At 38.4% G+C, this 20211-nt stretch overlaps 1 protein-coding gene across 3 annotated transcripts in view; it reads right to left on the reverse strand.

The window, feature by feature from the left end:
* Nucleotides 1-20211, reverse strand: part of PDE4D (phosphodiesterase 4D) — a 1348493-nt gene that overhangs the window by 508498 nt on the left and 819784 nt on the right. Inside the window, exon 1 of one of the 3 annotated variants that reach the window (XM_074358671.1) lies at nucleotides 8838-10122. The exons of the other annotated variants lie outside the window; for them this stretch is intronic. Within the exon in view, the coding sequence (XP_074214772.1) occupies nucleotides 8838-8884 (47 nt within the window). The 5' untranslated portion in view covers nucleotides 8885-10122. Of the gene's footprint in view, nucleotides 1-8837; nucleotides 10123-20211 lie in introns of those variants that run through there. 3 annotated transcript variants of the gene reach the window in all.

Genomic DNA, 20211 nt, shown 5'->3' on the forward strand with positions numbered 1-20211 from the left:
CTTCGACCAAGAGAAGAGTTCAAGAGGACATAGGGGACACGTAAATGGTTTGTGAGATACATTTTCTCAATTACTGTTGCTACCAGCATTCATGAGCATCAAGGTGCCATCGTCCCGATGAAAAAAAAAGGCTGCTATTTAAAATGAAGTTTTGTGTTGAAGGAATTAAGCTAAATACCTAAGGCTGTGAGACTAAGGGTTCTCTACAGGAGGGGCCAAATACTTCAGAAAAGCATCAGAATTCAGTCCTGGGTACCTTGTCAATCAATTTATTATTTCTCGGCATTCCCTTTAACTGAAGGACAGTCATGCCTAATAAGACAGAAATGAGTAAGTTGATAAGGTGAGGTATAGAACTATAGATATTTTTATAGCCATCATATAGTTCAACCTCCTCATCTTCAGATTTAAGAACTACATCAAGAACTAAAAGGGAGGGAAGAAGGAAGTTCCCTTCTAAGTGACCTTATTCAGAGCTTTGGAGCAGAAGCAGAAATCCCACAAAGAAACCCTGTACAAGGTAATCGTGAGCACTGGACGCCAAGGATATTAAAGAGGAAACTCTGCTGACCTGGGAGAAAATGCTCATAATTAGCAGAGATAAAAGGAATTCACAGTATCTCCCAAACTCATGGTACACAACAGGGTTGATAATTACGGTCTACAAAATTTACAAGGCTAGGTAAAATGTTCCCTTAATTTACATCTTATATTTGTCATTTCCCCCTCCTGACGTATCATGGAAACATAAAAGATAATTTAAATTTATAAGTATCTAATCAAGGTTATAACAGTTCTGGTTCAAGTCATATTACATTTTGTTATTTTCAGTAAGTTTCTCAGACCAGTGACACTTTCAGGTAATCTTCAGAAGGGTTTTGAAGAGATCGTTGTAAAAGCAGGCTTTATATATATGGATTTGTGACACTGCAACGTAAACCAGAGAAAGGTAGCTTCCTATTAAAAAGTAAGCAAAGTTGAAATCGTTCTGCAGACTCTTCCCCCTATGATTTTTAGTCATTTGAAGATAAAATTCAAGGCAAAAATCTTCGAACTTGTGTTTGTCACCCAAGGGTTCTTGCCAGACAGCTTATAAAATCTCACATTCCCCAAATTAGGTCATGAAACTGGAACTACAATCTAATTAATATGTTTATAAAAGAACTTCCACCACTAGCAAGGAGAAAACAATAAAATCAAGTCTGCATTCCTCGGAATCCCCAAAACACAATCAGCCTGACTAAGCAGCAACTCTACCTGCCTCTCCAGGGCCCTCCCTCTGAGACAGGTACCAGAATGCCACCTCCCAAAGAAAACAGAGGTTATGAGACCAAAACCACCTCGGGCTCCCCTTCCACCTCCCTAATCTCTACACTATTGCCATCCATCCTTCCACATCTCCCTCCCGTCCTGGAGGAAGTCATGCTCTCACTAGTTCTCCAGGTCCCATCTCTGGATACTTCCTTTGGGACGTGCTCCCTGACCCTTAAAATTACTGGGTATTCTACACTAACTACTGGGTCCTCCTCTCCTTCTTCCTTCCTCCCTCCTCCTCTTTCCCCCTCTTTCTGTCCTTCTTGTCCAAAATTCTGAAAAGAGTATGCACTATTTTTCTCTCCTTTTATAACCCCTGAAATACAACTCACTCCCAGACACTCCCTTAAACCACTCCCCAAAGTGTCACCAATAAATACTAATTCTCAAACCCATCAGATACACTTTTAACTTGTCCCCTTCTAGATTCCTTTAAAGTATTTGGACCAGCCAGCTGGCTTGTTCCAGCCTTTGAACTCCCGGCACACTTTGTATACTCCTATACTAATATGCTCTGCACTGTTGTGTAATTATTTGTTTCTGTAGATGTTTTCCTCACTAGTCTATGAGTGTCTTCAAGGCAGGACTGTTATATTTATCTGAGCATATTTATCTGAGCATCCCCCTATTTATCTGAGCATTTATATTTATCTGAGCATACCCTATGTGTAAATAAATCAGTATGTTCTAATCCATGTGTTTTAATCCAATTCACTAAGAATGGCATTATTCAGCAGCTCAGATATTGGGCTATTTTGTGATTAAAATGTTTGTTTGGTTCTTTCACATTAGGTCTGTTGTAGAAAATGTTAATCTTCTTTATTGGTGAAAAAAAGAAAAAGAAAAAGAAAAAAAAATTCCAAAGACCTGTAATTAGAACATTTGGAAGGAAGTAATAATGATGGATGATGGCAGCAAAACTCAAAACATGTGTGATCTTTTCTTGTCAGCAAAGCACTCTCAAAAACCTTTCATCCAATTGTCACAGTCACCTTCAAGGTGGAGGTAGTGCCCAGATAAAAGCAGGGCCGGGACTGTGCAGTTTGATCACTGCCCAATTTCGGTGAAGGAAGCTGAAATCATCTCTGCTCCCTGGCTGAGTCTGTGGGCAGAAGAAGGAAGGGGTGCCTCTCGCTTTGCAGTCCATTCATCAAGCCCCACAGTATGCATTTCTAATTCATCTGCTCAACATGGGGTGCCTTTCCTAATGTACCCACCCAGAGAAGTACCTTTCCCTAATTCACAGAAAAAAACCTCACAGGCCACTGTGGCCTTGGGAACACAGATCACCTCAAATTCCTTTTTAAATTTCAAGAAAACACAAAAAGATCTGCCGACTTGGCTGAGGGACAGATCACAGTCCCAACACGAACAGGAGGGGTTTCTCAGGGAAAGGCCGTTGACATTCACTAGGCGTCCTGTGTACTCCCCCAACTTGCTAACTAACAGGGAATCTGCTTATTTTCTCTGGTCTTCCTGCTTATCTATCTTCCAGAAGGTCCATGGTCAGAGTGCTAAGGCATCTGCCACAGAACAGAATAAATATGGTGACTAAAAAGACACTGGACTTTTAAAGGGGTCAGACCTGGCTTCAGTGGGTCAGTCTCCCTAAGTAACAGATATGTGACCTTGAGCAAGTTTATTTTCTTTTTCACCCTCTGTGGGCATTACTTTCCTCATCCACAAACAGTAGTTCAGATCAGACCCACCTCCCAAACTTACTGTTGACATTAAAGGATGTAATTTATGTGAAAACACGTGGCATGTACAGGGGACAGAGGGGATTCAATCAGTGTTGATCTCTTCCATGAAGTATACGATGGTTGTATTTGTTACCTGTATTTTAAGAAATTCACCCAAGAGGTTTTAGCATGTCATTGCTGAACAGCCTAATACGTTATTATCACCAATGTGCTATAAGAGTTTCTTTAACAGTCTACACTTCAGCATGAAGTGGGTTAATATCCACCGAATCCTTTTCAACAGGTGGTGAAGAGCTCTGGAGAGTTTTCACAAGGTCACACAAAGCAGTAACACGAGAATTAGAGTTAGAAACCTGGAGGGTTTCTTTTTTGTTTTGCTCTGTTTTGTTTTTCCGTAGCCAATAATCTACGTGGAATCCAGATTATCCATCTTTGAAACCAAATATATATCCCCACATTTGACACAACATAATCTCTAGTTGAAATACACTGTCTTGGGTATGTTTATGGGTTGTGACAGAATTAACAACCTAAAAACATCATACAATCATCGATCGAGTGGTAAGAAGTTACCAAAGTTAACTCTGGTTTGGTGACATTTTGGAGCTATTATAAAAAAAAGGTGGGATGATGCTATAGTCAGCCAAGGTGTTTATGAACATGAATGTCTGTAGGGTATGATTGAAAAAGGAGAGGAAGAGGTGAAGTGTGGCTGTTGTTCAAAAAGAAAGAAAGAAACTTCTAGCCTGAGGCAAGTGGGAATCTGGTTGTTAAGTTCCATCCTTGGGATCTTCCTCTTAGAATTCTGAACTATTTTCCTTTTTCCCTTACTTCCCTGTTTTTCTCGAAACCTGAATAATTCAGCATCAGCGAAATAACTCAGTGATAGATAAAATGGGTGCAGAAACAAGGGGATGGAAAGTGAAGAATTTAATGGAAGCAAAACATCCCAAATTCGTAATCATTCTCATATGATGGAGAATACTTTCTCCCTTTCTTCCTTCTGTAGGAATTGTCTGTAACTTCCCTGGCTTGGGCCACCCACTTAGCCAGCCCTTGGAAGATGTAACCTGTCAACAGTTTAAAGTGCAAAAGCCATGTTACTACAGTAGAAAGTCTGCTGGAACTGAAAATAATACTTAATTTCAGAAGTTGTGGACACCCTGATATTACTGATGGCAACTTTCCTCCTCTGTCATACTATCCCTCAATCAAATTTTTTTAAAAAATTAAATGAAAGTATGAATTTTTATTTTCATGTTTCAATTACAAGGGATTACTAACAGAAATTAAGGGGACTACAACTAGAGGCAATGAAAGACAGTAAAATAGAAAGCCAAGAGAAAAATTATGTTTGATAGGATCAATATTTCACCTAAAGGAAAATCTTTGCTGTATGATATCTAAACCTGAACTTATGCCTTGAACAATGGTTGACTTTACGATTGAGCCCCAAGGATTTGTGAACAACAGGGGTTTGTGTAATTATGAGTGCTACCTAAACTTTATTGGCCGTAAGTGTTTACAAACAAATTGCATGTGGTCATAACAGAAAATCAGAATCAAGCTGAGAGTTTGATATTTATATGCTGGAATTTCTGGGTAGTTCTGTCACTCAGAGGAAGCGATGGTACTAAAACACGGTCAGCCATGACCTGAAATCTCATTAGAAGACAATCAGACACTGGCAGAATTTTAGGTTGACTAAAATGAGCAGAGCCCTGTTATCTAGCAGGAGAATTAATCCCTTTTGTCCTTCAATGCATGCCCAGTTATCAAGCTGAACGTTTCTCCCACTCACTAAAATTCTCATAAGACAAGTGTGATTAGCATACATATTGGCCAAAACATAAACTCTGGAAAATGCAATTCTGGGGCTGAGTTCCTGTAGTTTTGATACATGAAGTGAAGAAAAATGTAAAAAAAAAAAAAAAATGAGATGCTAACAGGATAGATAAGGATTTTCCTTTTCTTAAGAAGCAGGCCATCTTGCCTTTCTCTGATTATTCATTGGATTTGCTGTTGAAAATACGTGCGTATATATTTATACTTATATCTTACTTCATTTCATGAAGCATCTAGATCAAAGAAAACAAAACAAAATGAGTTAGTATATGAGTTGAGCCCTTGGTTTACAGAGGAACAACCAAACTGTGACTTACTAGATTAAACTTTCCTTGGAACCGGGAAAGGGTAAACCCACTGAAAGGATGTGGGAGCCTAGAAAAAGGAAAAAGAAGTCTCCATGTTGAGTCAAAGTGCTATAATCACCCCATTTTGCCTTTTGATCAAAGTGACCTCTAAGCATCACAAAGGGAGACTGACAAAAGCATTTAAATGTGTGGGCTAAGCACCAAATAAGAAAAAATAGTTAATCCCCATCCGCAATCACTAGTCCCACATCTTTCTCAGATCTCCTCAGAGAAGACCACAGGTTGCAGCACGGGACAGCCTCCTCCCCTAGCAAGCAGGGGCGTTTAACTTCTATCTCCCACTGTCCTCTCTCTGAGTCTTTTGAGTCCTTCATAAAAAGAATGCAAAGGTATTTCAATAAAATGCCCTCCTAAATTTTAGGTGAAATTCAATTGCATGCTAAACAGCCCTGGCATTTCTGGCATGAAATTATAGAGTTTTTAGAAATCAGATTACACAAAGTTGTTACATATTTTTAAGTAAGGCAAAAAATCACAAGTGTACATGAGGCAGGCAATGTTATGTCACTCTTATTAGACTCCTGCATAATGATGCCATGTCATAATGCTTCTCAAGGGTCCTCTTCATTGCTACCAGATGAAATTTAAATTCCTAGAAAGCTGACTTGTGTTTCCCTTCTTCCAACTATGTAAGAAGACCCATTCCTGAATTGCCAGGCTACCACTGTAGTCTCACAACTTGCCAGAATACAAAGTAAGAGCTATACAGTACTTATTTACCTAGCGAGTGAACCCTTATCTGTGTTTGGCTTGGCAGTGAAAAGGCTGAAGAGTCTAATGGAAAGAAGCCTTCTCAATAAAACCCTCCAGCAAATGTTTCTCATGTCCCTTTAAGCAAGGAAAGCACATTCTTCTTAGTGCTCTTCTGGCCCTCAAAGGGTAGTGTTCTATTAAACCAAGTAATAAGACCACTGATTAACTTTAACTTGTAACCAGTCAACAATGAATCTGTAATACTATTGCTCAATGATCGACACACCAGCCTGAGGGCAGGAGAAGAAAAATCTGAGTAGGAACTCCACCTTCAGGCTTCTATTGGAACCATGACCCCTGCTGAACTTTTGAAGACTCCTCTGAGACCTCCTGTAGCCCAATTTTCCCTCCTTCTTGCTCCTCAAAAGTAGAAGAGAAAAAGTGTGCACCTCCGGTCCTGCTTACCCAAAGGATTAAGAGCCTTCCTCAAGATCTGCTTGTGAAACCAAACCACACGTCCCCTTTAAAATGTTTAAAATGTTCCTTGGCATGGAGCTGTTGCCAACTTCTGATCTGCCTCTTTGTGGGTGGCAGGGCCTGGGGAAGACCTGCCTGTGGGAATGAGGAAAGAGAGTCCTTGGAGATGAAAAGGAGAACTTGGCAAATGTTTTCCTCTTAGCAGTAAAATTCATGAGCACAGAATCCAATCCAATGGGGACCCTTACAGTAGGACAAAGGGAAAGGAGGTTTTCTGTCCACAAATAGCTAGATTCTTTTATGGCAGTGCTGAAAGGTGAGGTTATCAAGAAGAGAGAAACAATAATTGGGGAGTGGAGACCCAGCACCACATTAACTGGGTCACCTAGGAAAAAAAACACCACCTTCTTCCTGGGGGTTCAACAGCCATGGATGAATCCTAAAGGGCCAAGGCAAGAATAGACATACAGAACACTCACAGTCCACAGTGGCTCCGTTCGGCCACACCATCAACAAATTGGCACGTCATGCAGTCAGATGTCTGAAGGGTGACCTGGCTTCAGGCACGAAAGAAAACCACCAGGAATCTCGACTTCTGCCTACAGCTTTCAAACATATATATTACAGATCTAGAGGAGCATGAATAAGCACATTTGCATTCTTTCCAAAACTCCAGAGCTGAATAACTCATCTCTTTCCAGGCAAAAGTAGAGGGGAGGTAAATGTAACAAAATAAAAAGTGGTTATAATGTCAGGCATTCAAGGGGTACTTGCATCTGTTCCTATCGCAACATAAACAGACCCAAACAAGGCTTAGGCAGAACAAAAACTGTTGCTTTATATAGCAAGGTACACTTTATAGAAATGAGAATGGTAATATTTTCCCCCAAACAAATCTTAATATGTACAAAATTCACCTCAAAGGAACCCATAAGGAATAGATGAAAAAAAAATTTTGACAAATGCCTACTATGTGCCAGAGACTATTTCCAGAGCCTTTTGATCTTAGGGTTAAAGACTATTTATGGGTCTGCAACTGTAAGAATGACAAAGACCTTATTGCTGATGCCTGACCCTCACCATCAGGACCAGCGAGGCGATGGCACCAAAGCTCCCGCTGAGTCGGAAACTCTGATGATGCACTTGGAAGTGGGCCACTGAGGTTTGCAGGCATGTCACCCTGACTCCCTCCCAAGCACACGAGCAACTGGGGACAGTGGCTCTGGACAGCAGAGAAGGAAGATACGCCACAGTGTCGATTCTGCATGAATCTGATAGTGATAGAAAATGAGTACCTGCCCAGTGACAGAGGATGTCACCTACCCTTCTCTGCAACTGATTTTCAGCTAACAAGCTAAACGTCTGTAACAAAGCAGCAAGGGATTTCAGTGGAACCTTAAGATGTCAGAACGTTTTCCTTTGAGATGCTGTCATAAAAGCAACTAGAAAACCCTCAGAAAACTGTATTTTGAAAGACATATCACTTATCCTAAGGACAGCCCAAAAGTGACCTGGGGAAATATACTTTCAGAATGAGACACATTGCAGTATACAAACCAAACCAGGTGAGTAGCCACACAACCTTAAATGTGCCTCTATCACGAATTCACAAAGTTTCTGCTATAAGAGACCGAACCCAGTCCACCCTAAAGGCGTGGTAAAAACAAGCAATTTTTAAATAGTGAGCTTTGCCCTTATTATACCCTCAGCAATTAGTTCCTATAAACATTTAGTCATAAACTCTAACAAGAAACGGTACATGATGTTACATGTCCAGGCACCTAAATTCATTACCCTGAACCTTAATACATGAACAAATGCACTGAGCAAGTTCCATGAAAGTCTGAGAAACCCATGATTCATCTGTTAGAATTCTATTAAATTGGTTCATTCTGGTAGAAATATTTCTTGAATAGTTAAAATATTCCTTAAGTGTGAGGCACCAACGCATCTTAACGTCATTTTAAAACTGAGTCAACATTCTCAGTCTTCCCTTAATCTTCTTTTGGAAATTCAAAAAGACCTCAGGCCAAGCAAATTGACAATAGCTATGAGAAATGCATGTGTGTCCTTCCCCAGGGAATTTTCAAATAAATGAAAACAAAAGAGCAAAACCCAAATCCCAAACCTCCCTTTTTCTTTTATTAGTTAAATAGTTGTCATTCTTAAAGTTGTTGTGTTTTGTTTTCTTCTATGAACTGTTAGCAATTGTCCATGTCCTCATACCTGACTTCTCATTGGGGATGCTTTTAGATTAACAAGTAATTTATTATTGCATAACCATTACTTACTCAGAAAACATTGGTTTTAAAGATGTTTTACTTTTCATCCTAACTTGATACTAATATTCTCATTCAAGACAAACCCACCTCTGGCACCTGTCACAGAATTTTATAGTTCTGAGTTTTCTGAACTCAAGGGAATATTGATTACTCACCATATCCAGGAATGCCTTCTAAAGGGGAAATTATTCACGTGCATCATGTTGGCAGATCTTCTGTCCTTAATCTTTTTCTCGTCTCCTATGTTACATGTAGTGATTCTCACCGATGAATTCCAGCTCCCCTGTTTGAGCAGCTACCATGGGCGATTATTGCAACAAGTATGAAATTCCAAAAAAAGTCCCCCCCCAAAAGACAAAGAACAACAACAAAAGCCCTTCCAGGGTTTGAAGAAAGAAACATCACAGAGCACTGCAGGTACGGGTCCATCCACTGAGGTTCCACTAGTTAGTCAATACACTAAAATAACCAGTTCAATCGCTAATCCTAAAGGGTGGCAAATACCGTCCCGGTAAAATCCAACCGCCTAGAGTGGAAATTAATGCATCCTCGCAGGAAGGACTCTGGAATGTGGGAATAAAGGAGTCAAAAGACAGTTTCTTGTTATCCTTGTTAAGGAAGTGTTAGAAGGGAAATGGAAAACTTCAGGTTGCTTTGCCATGCTGTCTTTTAGAAATGAATATTGCTTTTTCTTCTTTCTTAGACACATATTCATGTGTGGTCACTTTAACGCAGGGCTGCTTTCTGAGATGTGCCGGACAAAGAGCCGGGCAGAGGGACTAGAAACCATGTATAAGCAAAAGCCAACTTCTTTCTCCAATCTCAGAATCGCTGTTTTTCAACTGCAAAAGTAGGAAGGCAAGGAGCAATTTCGGCTTTGCAGGACAGGATTGCCATGAGCTACCGTCATGACTTCAGAAGGTGCTGTCATGAGGAAATTCATTTCTGTTGCCTAACCCCATAATAAAGCTGTCTGCTCTCTTTCAGGAAAATGACTAAGCTATTGATCCTTTCACTGCAGAAACCCCTCTCATTTGTTGTTATCAAAACCATGTGCGGGCTTTTCATATTTTGCCTTGGAAAGAAAATGAATTTTCACAGCTGCAGGTCAAACGTTGTCTAAGAATTTCTTCCCCCGCTGTCTTTCTTTTTTCCTCTCGCTCTCTCTCTTTTACCCCCAATTCAATTCCCCAATAGGTGTCATTGACTCGGATGCTCTGACAGCTTCTGAAAGATTCTCACGCCCGAGCTATACAGACCTTGCCTGCTTTTAAAACACAAAGGCAACAGGCTCCCGCTGGGGTCCCCCTGCGCCGAATTTCCAGCGGAACCTTTGCAATCGTCGCAGCCGCCTCCTCTGCCCTGGGCTGTGCCGCCCGGCCGGCTCTGAGCAGCTCGGGGCACTTGCAGGCTCCGCGGTCCTGCACGTTAACTCTGCAGCAGCCCGCTCGGCCGCAAAGGCTGCTGCCCGACAGGGGATGTGCTGGCGTCAAGGGGGCCCTCTAGGTGGGTTCCCGGACACTGCAGCGCGCCTCCCTCGCTTCCGAGGCAGAGCCGGCCAAAGGGGTTAAAGGCACAGCTCGCCCTGCCCTGAAAGAGCAGATTCCTTCTTTCAGTAAGTGATCGCCAGCAAGACAAGCTCAGCGGGGAGAAACCTGTAAATAACCTCCCGGGGAAATGACACCTTGAACAAATAGACATTCAAGAGGGAGGATTTTGGTTGGTTGGGTTTTGTTTTTCCCCTTCTCACCCAATGAAAAGAAAGGGAATCAAAGAAGTCCAGAGAGAATTTGCAAATGACAGGGTTTGGGCACTTGGACTCCCTTGTTTGTTGGTTTGTTTGTTTTTAAACACACAAATACTGGGGAGGGGATGTCTTGTTAATTGGATGGTCCGTAAGGATGCAGCTCCAGATGACCACACGGTTGTTTTTGGACAGGAAATCCTGTGGAGCCAGTTCTGCGGAAGTCAGTTACACTCAATTGCAACTGCGCATGCCACAGAGCTGCTTGTTTGATTAGCGGGTGTGTGGATTTGAGGAGCGCTGAGATAAAGCCTTGCTATGCCTACAGTAGACGTTTTGCATTTCCTCAGGCTGACCCCTTTGCTGCAAATGTCTGTTCAACAATCCCCTGAAAGCACCCCATCACGCTAATGCCATTTTGGAGCAAGAATAAAATAGTAAACTCTTGTAATAGTAGGTTGGCACTTAAATGGTGTTTGTTGGAAATCAGGAGGAGAATGGATTTGATAGTAGCAATGTACTCAATATTAATGTATCACTTTTAACTTTGGTATTTAAAAAGCCTCTTGTGCAATTGCTTAATATTAAATGGAATACTGGCAACATTTAATACATCATGCTATTATCTTCAATTAGGATTTCCCCAGTGAGGCCATGTCAGAGCAGAAAACATTATACAGAGTTGGGGGTGGGGGAGGACTGGCATTTCCCACAAATTCAAAACCAAGTCTAAGGATATCTAGTCTCAAAAACTGCTATGATTTGGGGTTTTCATTTTGATCAAATGATGATCCTCATGAAAGTATTCTTGAGAGGAGGAAAGAACTGAGTGATTTCTTTAAAAGCAATTTGAACTTGTAGGTTCAGAGAGATGGTACCACAGCTGAAAAGGAACTTGAGACTATTTCTTGGGACTTCCTGTAGCCTAGGAGTGTCCTCATGACCTCTGTTTTCTAAAGGGACTAAATCTCTTCCATAAGGTCATTTGGGATTTGAATGAGAAGGCTTCAGTCAGCTGTTTTCAACAAGCTCTGAATACTATGAACCAAGCATCACAGAGTAATTCTAAATTTGATATTATATGAGATATTTAAATATTATTATTTAAGAGCAAGGAACACATACAAGGTCCCAACCCCGGTACTAATGTGCTTTACATTATGACCTCATTTAATCCTCCCAACAACACTATCAGGTAGGGATTGTTATTAGCCCTATTCTACAGATGAGGAAATTGTCGCACTAGATAGAAAGCAGCTTGCTCAAGGTCAAACATCCTGTACGAGTCACAATTTAAATCAAGAAAGTCTGGTTCCAAAGCCTGCATGCATTACCACTATATTTTGCTGCCTCTGTAAGAAAGAATACCACCTTGCATTAGTGCTATGCTTTCTAAATGTTTATTTTTACAGGTATTATTTTAGCCTCACAGAATCAGGCTGAGAAGGATATAACAGTTATTATGCCAACTTCGGAGATGTCTCCAAAATGATAGTATTTTTTCATCATCATACATCATGTTAGCAGTAGATATGGAAGAAAATTCACATTATTTGATGATTATTTGACAGGTTAATTCTTTGATGATGTTCTTTGATGATGATGATAGATGATGAACATTAACCTATTTCTAAATCAAAGGTTAGTCCTTACACTATATGAAAGAGTAGGTCTCCATGGAAAGTAGCAAATACAACGAATTTTAAAAATGATGTAGAAATTTATTTTCCCTTATGATGGACATCATTTATTTGAAATTTACTTATTTCTTTAGTTCGTTCTACTTTACTCTGAATCCCAAAGTGATACCAATGGGTGAAATAATAGCAAAAACCCCTCTGAATCTCTCTCAATTACCACACAGGTCAACATTCAATACATGTTAGCTGTGCTCCCATTTATGGGCAATGATATAATGCAGCACTTTATAGATTAAAAAAACATAAATAATTTAGTCATCAGATTACTAGAGGAAATACCAGATTAAAATATTTTTAAACCAAGAGGAGATTTCAACTGCATATTTTTAAAGTAAACTTTCCTTGGCTCTTTATTTCCATTTTTATAGATGCAACTGACTAGAATAAGGTATAACAAATTATAATGAAAGGACAAACAACTGAGAAGCTTTGATAAATAGTAGAAAAGCCAAATTTCTGCCTGAGGGATAACAAAGAAAAAAATGTAATTTATTTCACAGCTCACAGAACCAAGACTCCACATTAATAAACAACCCTAAATTGAGTATTTTGAAAACTTAAGGCAATGTATATAAAAGAATGGGCTTGCTTAGAGAATAGAAATAGCTTATTTCTAGCGTTTTTATTCCATGTATATTAGAAATAGGGTCTTCAGAGTTATGAGCACTATTTTACAAACTGATATTTCACATGACTTAATATTTTACAAATGTGTGGTCTTAATGAAACAACATTTGGGCAGAACTAACAGGTTCGTAATTTGAAAACAAGTTCTCAAAGTTGAATAAATGTTGATGGACTAAGGTAATACAAATCTATTTTTTCTACTAAAAGATCATCATCTTTTCTTGGAATTTCTAAGAAGTATAGGAGTAAGCATAAAAGATTACTTTTATGGCAGGTCCCAGCCCCACCATTTCAATCAACAAAGCACTAATTATTAGCAGGGTACCATAGATTGGCACAAACTTCCTACAGCCATGGTGTAGGCTCAGCTCTAATGACACAAAGGCTAGTTTTCCCCTCTATTTAAAAGTTTAATCCCAAGACAAGCACAAGAGTAATCAGTCTTTCAAGGATGGACTCACATTAACTATCCTCATAGGAGACTGATGTAAGAAAAAAAAATTTTTTAAGTGTCATTTTATTGATATTTTATTGATAAAGTGTAACCTACAAATGCAAAGCAAACCAAAATGCTCATCTAACATTTTTAGGAAAGATTATTTAGAGTTCTCAGAAATAGAGAAGAATTAACTAGCTAGTATCCCCATGCCCTTTTCCTGTAATTAAAGTCTCTTTCTGCCATGGCTAGGGGGTTCTATTCCCAAGGGTGATGGTTTTCAGACTAAATTCCTGGGAATCCTGTGGTTTTGCAAAGTTGCCTCAAGTCAACTCAGGGCAAAGGGAAGGCCAGTTAACTTGTGTTGTTTCAACCAAAGCCCCTTTGCTTTTTACCTGGTTTATTACTAGGTTTGGTTTGAAAAGGGGAGTCTGGTTCTTAAAAACGTGTTTACAAAAAGCTAACAGTAGGAATACAAAATTAACACTTTCAAGGCAAAGTCTTATCTTTGTATCCTCAGTTTCCAGGCTCCATTCTCTTCAGACCTCTTCAACTTCACAATGAGTATAATACAAGTGATTAAGTTATATCTTTATGCTAATCAGAATAAAGACACACCCTGGTCCAAACCTTGTGTGTTTCCTAAACTCTTTAATCACTTATTTGATATGGAGGATGTAATCTGATAAGAAGGGTGTAATGACTTAACTCACTGATTTTCTCACTTTCGAGATGAAACTTTAATTTCAAGTGATAACGTATATGTTTCTGTCACTGTCACATTCTGCTATAGTCAACAGCTACTATCAGTGATGGCCTCTTAAATAACTTAGGTGAAATGAAATAAAAACTCTAGATTTAGATATGGGCAAGAGCCTAAAAGGTGTTCTATGATTAATCTTTTAGAAATCCTAACTATCAGTTCAGATATTTTAGGAAAATGTCCTATTCTTTCAAGAGGCTGGATAACCTTTGTTTAAATATATTTATATATACAAATACCTCTGCATATTTTTTTTAGCACATTCTCTATATTAGCAGTATAGTTATGTTATACCTTAGGAAATAGAAGCTACAGTCACTTGGATATCTTGGGGGACATAATGTTTTCACCTAAAACCAGAAAAGAATTATATTTTAAAAATTTTTCCAATAGAAATAAAATTTATGTGCACTTTCTGCTCGTGCATGTGAATAAATATACGTATTTTTGTTCTACATATTATAGATATCATCAATTAATAAGCAGGCGAGAGTGGCATCTCAGTATGTAGAAAGAGACCCAAGATGACAGCACAGTCCCCAGTCCTACCTCCTAGTAGGAAAAGAACATTCAAGAACAATCCTCTCTCCCACCCTTACAGAAAACCAGTCCCTCCGGAAAGGAACAGTGCCTTCCTCTGTGTATTCACAACACCAAAAACGTTGTCGGCGCTCAGTAAACGTTAACTAATGACCATGTTGATAGTAATGACTCCCTGCTTCTGGCAAGTTCTGGCAAAGTCTGGAGGCACGCTGTTCAGCTCCTTTATAACTGAAATAAGAGGAGCTCCTCATGGAGCCAGTGTTTCAGCTGCTAAGAATCAGGGCACTGGGTCACGTTTCAGCAAGTTGCTAGTTCATTCAATTTCTACATATTCTTATAACCGAGGATACAACCACCAATAGAAAAGTGAAAAAGAAATTCCTTAAACACATATTTTCAGCACCTAAAATTAACAGATACTTTGTTGGAAATTTTCATGATTTAACTAATGTAACAAAAGTCACTTTGGATCATATAGCCTCAGCTTAAATCTTCTCATCCAAAGTGATAAATAAATGCATTTACAGGGGAAAAAAAAGTCTTCACACCACCAACCACAATACATGTCATAACTGGGGTAATTAGAACACCTGCTAAATTCCACTTTTAATATTTTTGAAAGCAGGAGTGTTAGAATTCCTAATGCTAGACTACAAGGAAAGCACATACTATTTATTATTCAAAAAATCAAAATGGGAAAAAAATCCCCAGCAAATTTGAAGGAAAAATAAGTTGAATTTGCATTCTGTCTCAGAGTCTCAAGATGTGAGCCCTTAATTTCAGGTTCTGACTTTCACTTTTTGTGCAATTTTGAACAACTCACTAAACCTCTATGATACTCAATTTCTTTATTTGTAACAGAATAATAGCAAATTTGTACATTAATATAATTTTCAACTTTCTGGGGTAAATTATAGAAAAACACTTTGTAACATGAAGAGAGCTCTTTGCATGTTGTTCATATATACTTTAAACTCAATCATTAGAAAATGTAATAAAATATAGATTCTTCACTTGGTCTGCAATTTACTTAAAATGGAAAAAAAAAAAAGAAGAACATCAACAAGGTAGTGTTGGAAATCCCTTCTGAAAAGGAATTATATTTCACTTCGACCTTAAACTTTTCCAAAGGCTTTGTATCATATTAATTTCAGAAATTCAAAGGAGTAAAAATATTTCTCATGTAATAAGGTAAGGCCCAGCTTCAAAATATACCCATGTTTATGGGATAGTATAGATTCCTAAGAATGACTTGGAAAAAACATCTGAAATATTGGTAAGTAAAACATTAAAAACCCTCAGGTTTGCAGAGTAATATCTTTAATATGAATTATTTAATATGAATTAAAATATATAAAAATATATTTATGTCAACATAGAGGAAAAGAACCAGGATATACACCAATTACCTCTGAGATAAGAAAATAAAAGTAGTCCTCATTAACAAAGGGTTATCACCTTTCACTTTACATATATCTGAACTGATTAACCTTCTTAATGAGAATATTTACATGTATTATTTGTATAACTGAAACACCAATGAAGAGAAAAATGTACTTAGTATGTATTAATGAAGAATAGTCATTTACAGTTAATGCCTATGTATTGGAATATCAAACCCAAATTTCTAGTATTTGTCAGATAGAGTCTCTGACAGACTTGAAATATCTAACCTGAAACCTCAAAGCTGAACTGTCAAATTCAAAATATATATTCAAGAGTTCAAACATTCCACTAACATTATTAGCTAAACCAATATCAAGTCTTAAAAAGAGAAATGAACAACTGATTTATTCTTTTTTCATGTCCACACAAACACTGTAGCTGGGACCAGAAGCAGTACTCAGAGTTGGAACCATCAACATGGAACTACCTGCAAAATGAAACATCTGATCACACATCTTGATAATAGTGTGTGTGTATTTTACTACGGCTCAAATATGTCAGTAACTGCAAACGTGCAGATTTCTGACTCCTTCATTCTGATCCATCTTTATGTCTGCTGTGTATTTTTTTTAAAAACACTTAAGGTAGTTACATATCTACTTCAGTAGTAGTACTAGTGTTTATGTTTTCTGGTCCAGGTAAATCCAAGAAGTTATTGTTACCTACTTTTCGAGTGGAATAGGATGGATGATCTACCATTGGTATTTTCAATCTAATTTATTGGTTCTTTAATATTCTGACAATAAGTCACTATTGGTCCTGAGTTTTAGTGCTGTTTTAATTATAATTTTGGGAGGGTGCATTTTTATAGTCATTTTAATAGGAAATTAAAAGAGGCTGCATCAAAGTCTGCAAACCAGATATTTAAAAACCCAAAGACCTCAGCTACTGCTTCCAAGATACACATATACTCAGATTCCCATACCATTGACAGTTAACAGAACTAAGTAAAAGCAAATATGATTATGATATTTATACATTGCATGTATATTTATAATGTAGATATTATGTAAAGTCACACATCTATATTGTTATTTCAATACATTGGATTTGCTGTATTATGACATTGCTACTCCATTTTTTTCCAGTTATCTTTGAAATAGAGGGTTAAAGATTATCGTAAGAATCACATTCCACCAAGGCACCGGACTTTTTTGGTCTGTTTTGTCCCTAATCCTCACTGACTAGAATAGTGCATAAGTGCTCAATGAAATATTTGTTGAGTAAATAATTATAAATAAATCAGTCACAACACCAAACATGATTATATCTGCCTACAGCTCTTTCTAAAGAGCTTTCCTTCCCTGTACCCTTATAAAACCTCACCAGAACAGGTATGAAAACCTGACCCACTGCCACCTGATTCACTCACTGGGTAGCAAACATTAATATTCACTATCTGGAATGTGAACAGTCAAAAGAAAAACAGAGAATCAAATCAGTTCCAGATGAGCTTGAACCAAAATGTCCTATGGACTTAGGGGATGAAGCCATTTTGGGTCAAGTGCAAACTGATGACTAAGGAGCTTATTGCAATTACAGAGAGAAGCAGGCAAAGAGCTGAAACACAGAGACTAACAAAAATGGATGATTTTATGGCCACAGAAAGAGCAGTCACCTCAATTCTGGAGTTTTGCAAATCCGACATAATCCATCTACACTTTGCTTCTGTTATCTTCTGTATCTTTATATTAACTATACACCCTCCTTTTTCACAGAAGCTGGTTTAAGTCAGTTTCTTTTCCTTGCAATCAAATTTTTGAGTAGATGAGTCACCATGTAAGAAATTTTATGTGGCTATTCATAAATCCTTTCCCACCCTCCAAAAATAAAGCAATTTAAAATTAATGCTAAATTATAATATGGAATAGCCACAGCGAATTAGCTTGACATTGAATTAATGATTACCCAATCAAGGAGCTTAAATTAAAACACACACACACATACACACTCATAGAGGAATTAACAATAAATGTATCTACATCCACATCCACACCCAGGGATTCAGGAGACAGCATACTTTTTCTATGACTGACATCTATTATACTTCCAGTCAAAATATCAGCTTCTTATTTTCCTCAAACTCCTTTCATCATTTTCTTTACTGAATATTAATTTGTTTCAGATAAAAAGGCAAAAGACAGAAAGAGAGAAAGAGAGATTAATGAAAGGGGAAAATAAGGTGATTCTTATTAGCTTTATGAAGTAAAAGAATTTAGTACTCGAAAGGCATAATTCCTTTTTAGGGAAGAAAAGGGGTATTCACATGATTTTTTAAAAAGAATAATTTAACAGTTTTAAAACATTAAAATGTATTAAAAACAGAACTCAATATTTTAAAATAATAGCTTTAAACTCATTTTTATATAATTAATTAAAACATTCTTTGCACTTGAGTGCAAAATAAATTCAAGGCTAGTTATTAAATCCTAGTTCATTATTGTAGACAGATATCCCCTCCTTCACTGAGCATTTTACACCGTTTGCTCTGCTGTTTTAAATACTCTGACTTGGAGGACAATCCATAGTGCTGAGCACTTGAAACTGTCAGCTAGCCTGCCTCTCTCTCTAATGGCACACTCCACCCTTAAGAACATCACTACAGACCATACAGATCACTTAATAGATACAAACTGGCAAACATGAACACCACACTGAAACAGAATGAAACAGAAAAATAGTAACACATGATCCAGTTGCCTAGCTATGTAGCTTACACTTTTCTCTATGGGAAGCACATTGTAAGTGAGGAAGAATTGTGTGAAATGTGACATGATTTCATCTGTCATTCCTAGTTCCAAGGTTTGCAAAATGGATGAAGACACAAAAGAACTTTACATTTTCCCACAAAATAAAGTAGCAAAGCTAATCAAATAGTACGTTTACTTTTAGGATTCCTCCTGTCTTCTCAATGACCCCCATCCTCTTTAGATTGGTGATGCAACAGGTAGGGCTGTTATCAGGATTTCTCAATTTTTTAAATTCCTGCTTCATTTTTAAAAGAATGGAAATTGTGCTGGAAGCAGGAACAAAGTTAATGAAAATATAAACTCCTCACCTTTCTTCCTCTGCCCAATAATTACCCACTGACTGGTGGCACAGGCCATTTAGATGAGGCTACCACTGTGTATCTGTGTCAAGGGCTGAATATTTTTGTTCCCAAAGGAGAAGGATCAAGCGATTGTTGCAACCTGGAATCCCTGGTGGCCTCACCTCAGAGACTGCAGCTTTTTTGAGCAGGTGACAATACTAAACTCTGAGTCCTAAGGAGTCTAAAGAGGAGAATAAAGACAAGGGCGAGTGAGAGGCAGTGGAGTGGGACAGACAGGCACTACCATTAATTCCAACTTTTCCATTTCCCTTATTTTTCATAATGACTTGCTGCTTCCCACACCTTTAATGCAGATCACTTTGAGATTCTTCTACAGGTGCATAGGTATGTTAAAGATCAGAATATTTGCTGGAGTGTGTAAGTAATTTTCCTTTTAAATATTAGAGGAAGACAGAAAGGAGAAACACTCAAGGAGTGATACACATGTGATATGGTATTATCAGGATATTAAAAATATATTTTTAAAAGAGTATTAATATGGTAACAAAGTCTTTGAAAATAAGGACATGGGATATGTACTCAAAACACATTTTATTTTGGTTTCCCACTACCCCTTTAACTTATACTTAAGGAGAAAGTCTTGTGACTTTTCTGGGCCCTCTTAGGCAATGGAGAGCTTTATATTCTCTTTAAACCATCAACTCAGATTCTATTCAGAAATGAGAATGTCCCTTCCAAACTGTAATCCAAAACACCAAACTTGATTTAGCGCACATCTTCTTTCCGCTCCCAGCTGGGCCCACTGCAGACTAGCTGCTTGCAGTGGGGTAAGTGGGTGAGGCAGGGGTTAGCCTGACTTCCCAGATGCTGGTACTGACTATGCTGGGGCAGAGAGCATGGAGAGAGCTGATGAAAGGAAGGAGGAGGGTGTTTTCTGAATTGGCACTATCATAAAATGGCATTTGCATTGGGGTCCTGGCAGATGTTGAAAGCTGCCTCTTCATCTCTTGGGCACTTCTTTGGGTCCATCAGCTGCATCCCCGCTGGGCCCCTGGCTGCAACTCCTATGACTCAGGCAGGGCTTTGTTTGCCTGGCGCTGCTGGGTAATTGGCCCCCACCAAGCCCATGGTTTCCTAGTGGTCTATCCCTACAGTGTCTTGCAGTTGAAGTCCAAGTGCTTTTCCCAGATGGTCCTCTTGGGAAGGACAAAATGGCTC

Source organism: Camelus bactrianus, chromosome 3 (genome assembly GCF_048773025.1).
Source record: "Camelus bactrianus isolate YW-2024 breed Bactrian camel chromosome 3, ASM4877302v1, whole genome shotgun sequence".
Classification (NCBI taxonomy): domain Eukaryota; kingdom Metazoa; phylum Chordata; class Mammalia; order Artiodactyla; family Camelidae; genus Camelus; species Camelus bactrianus.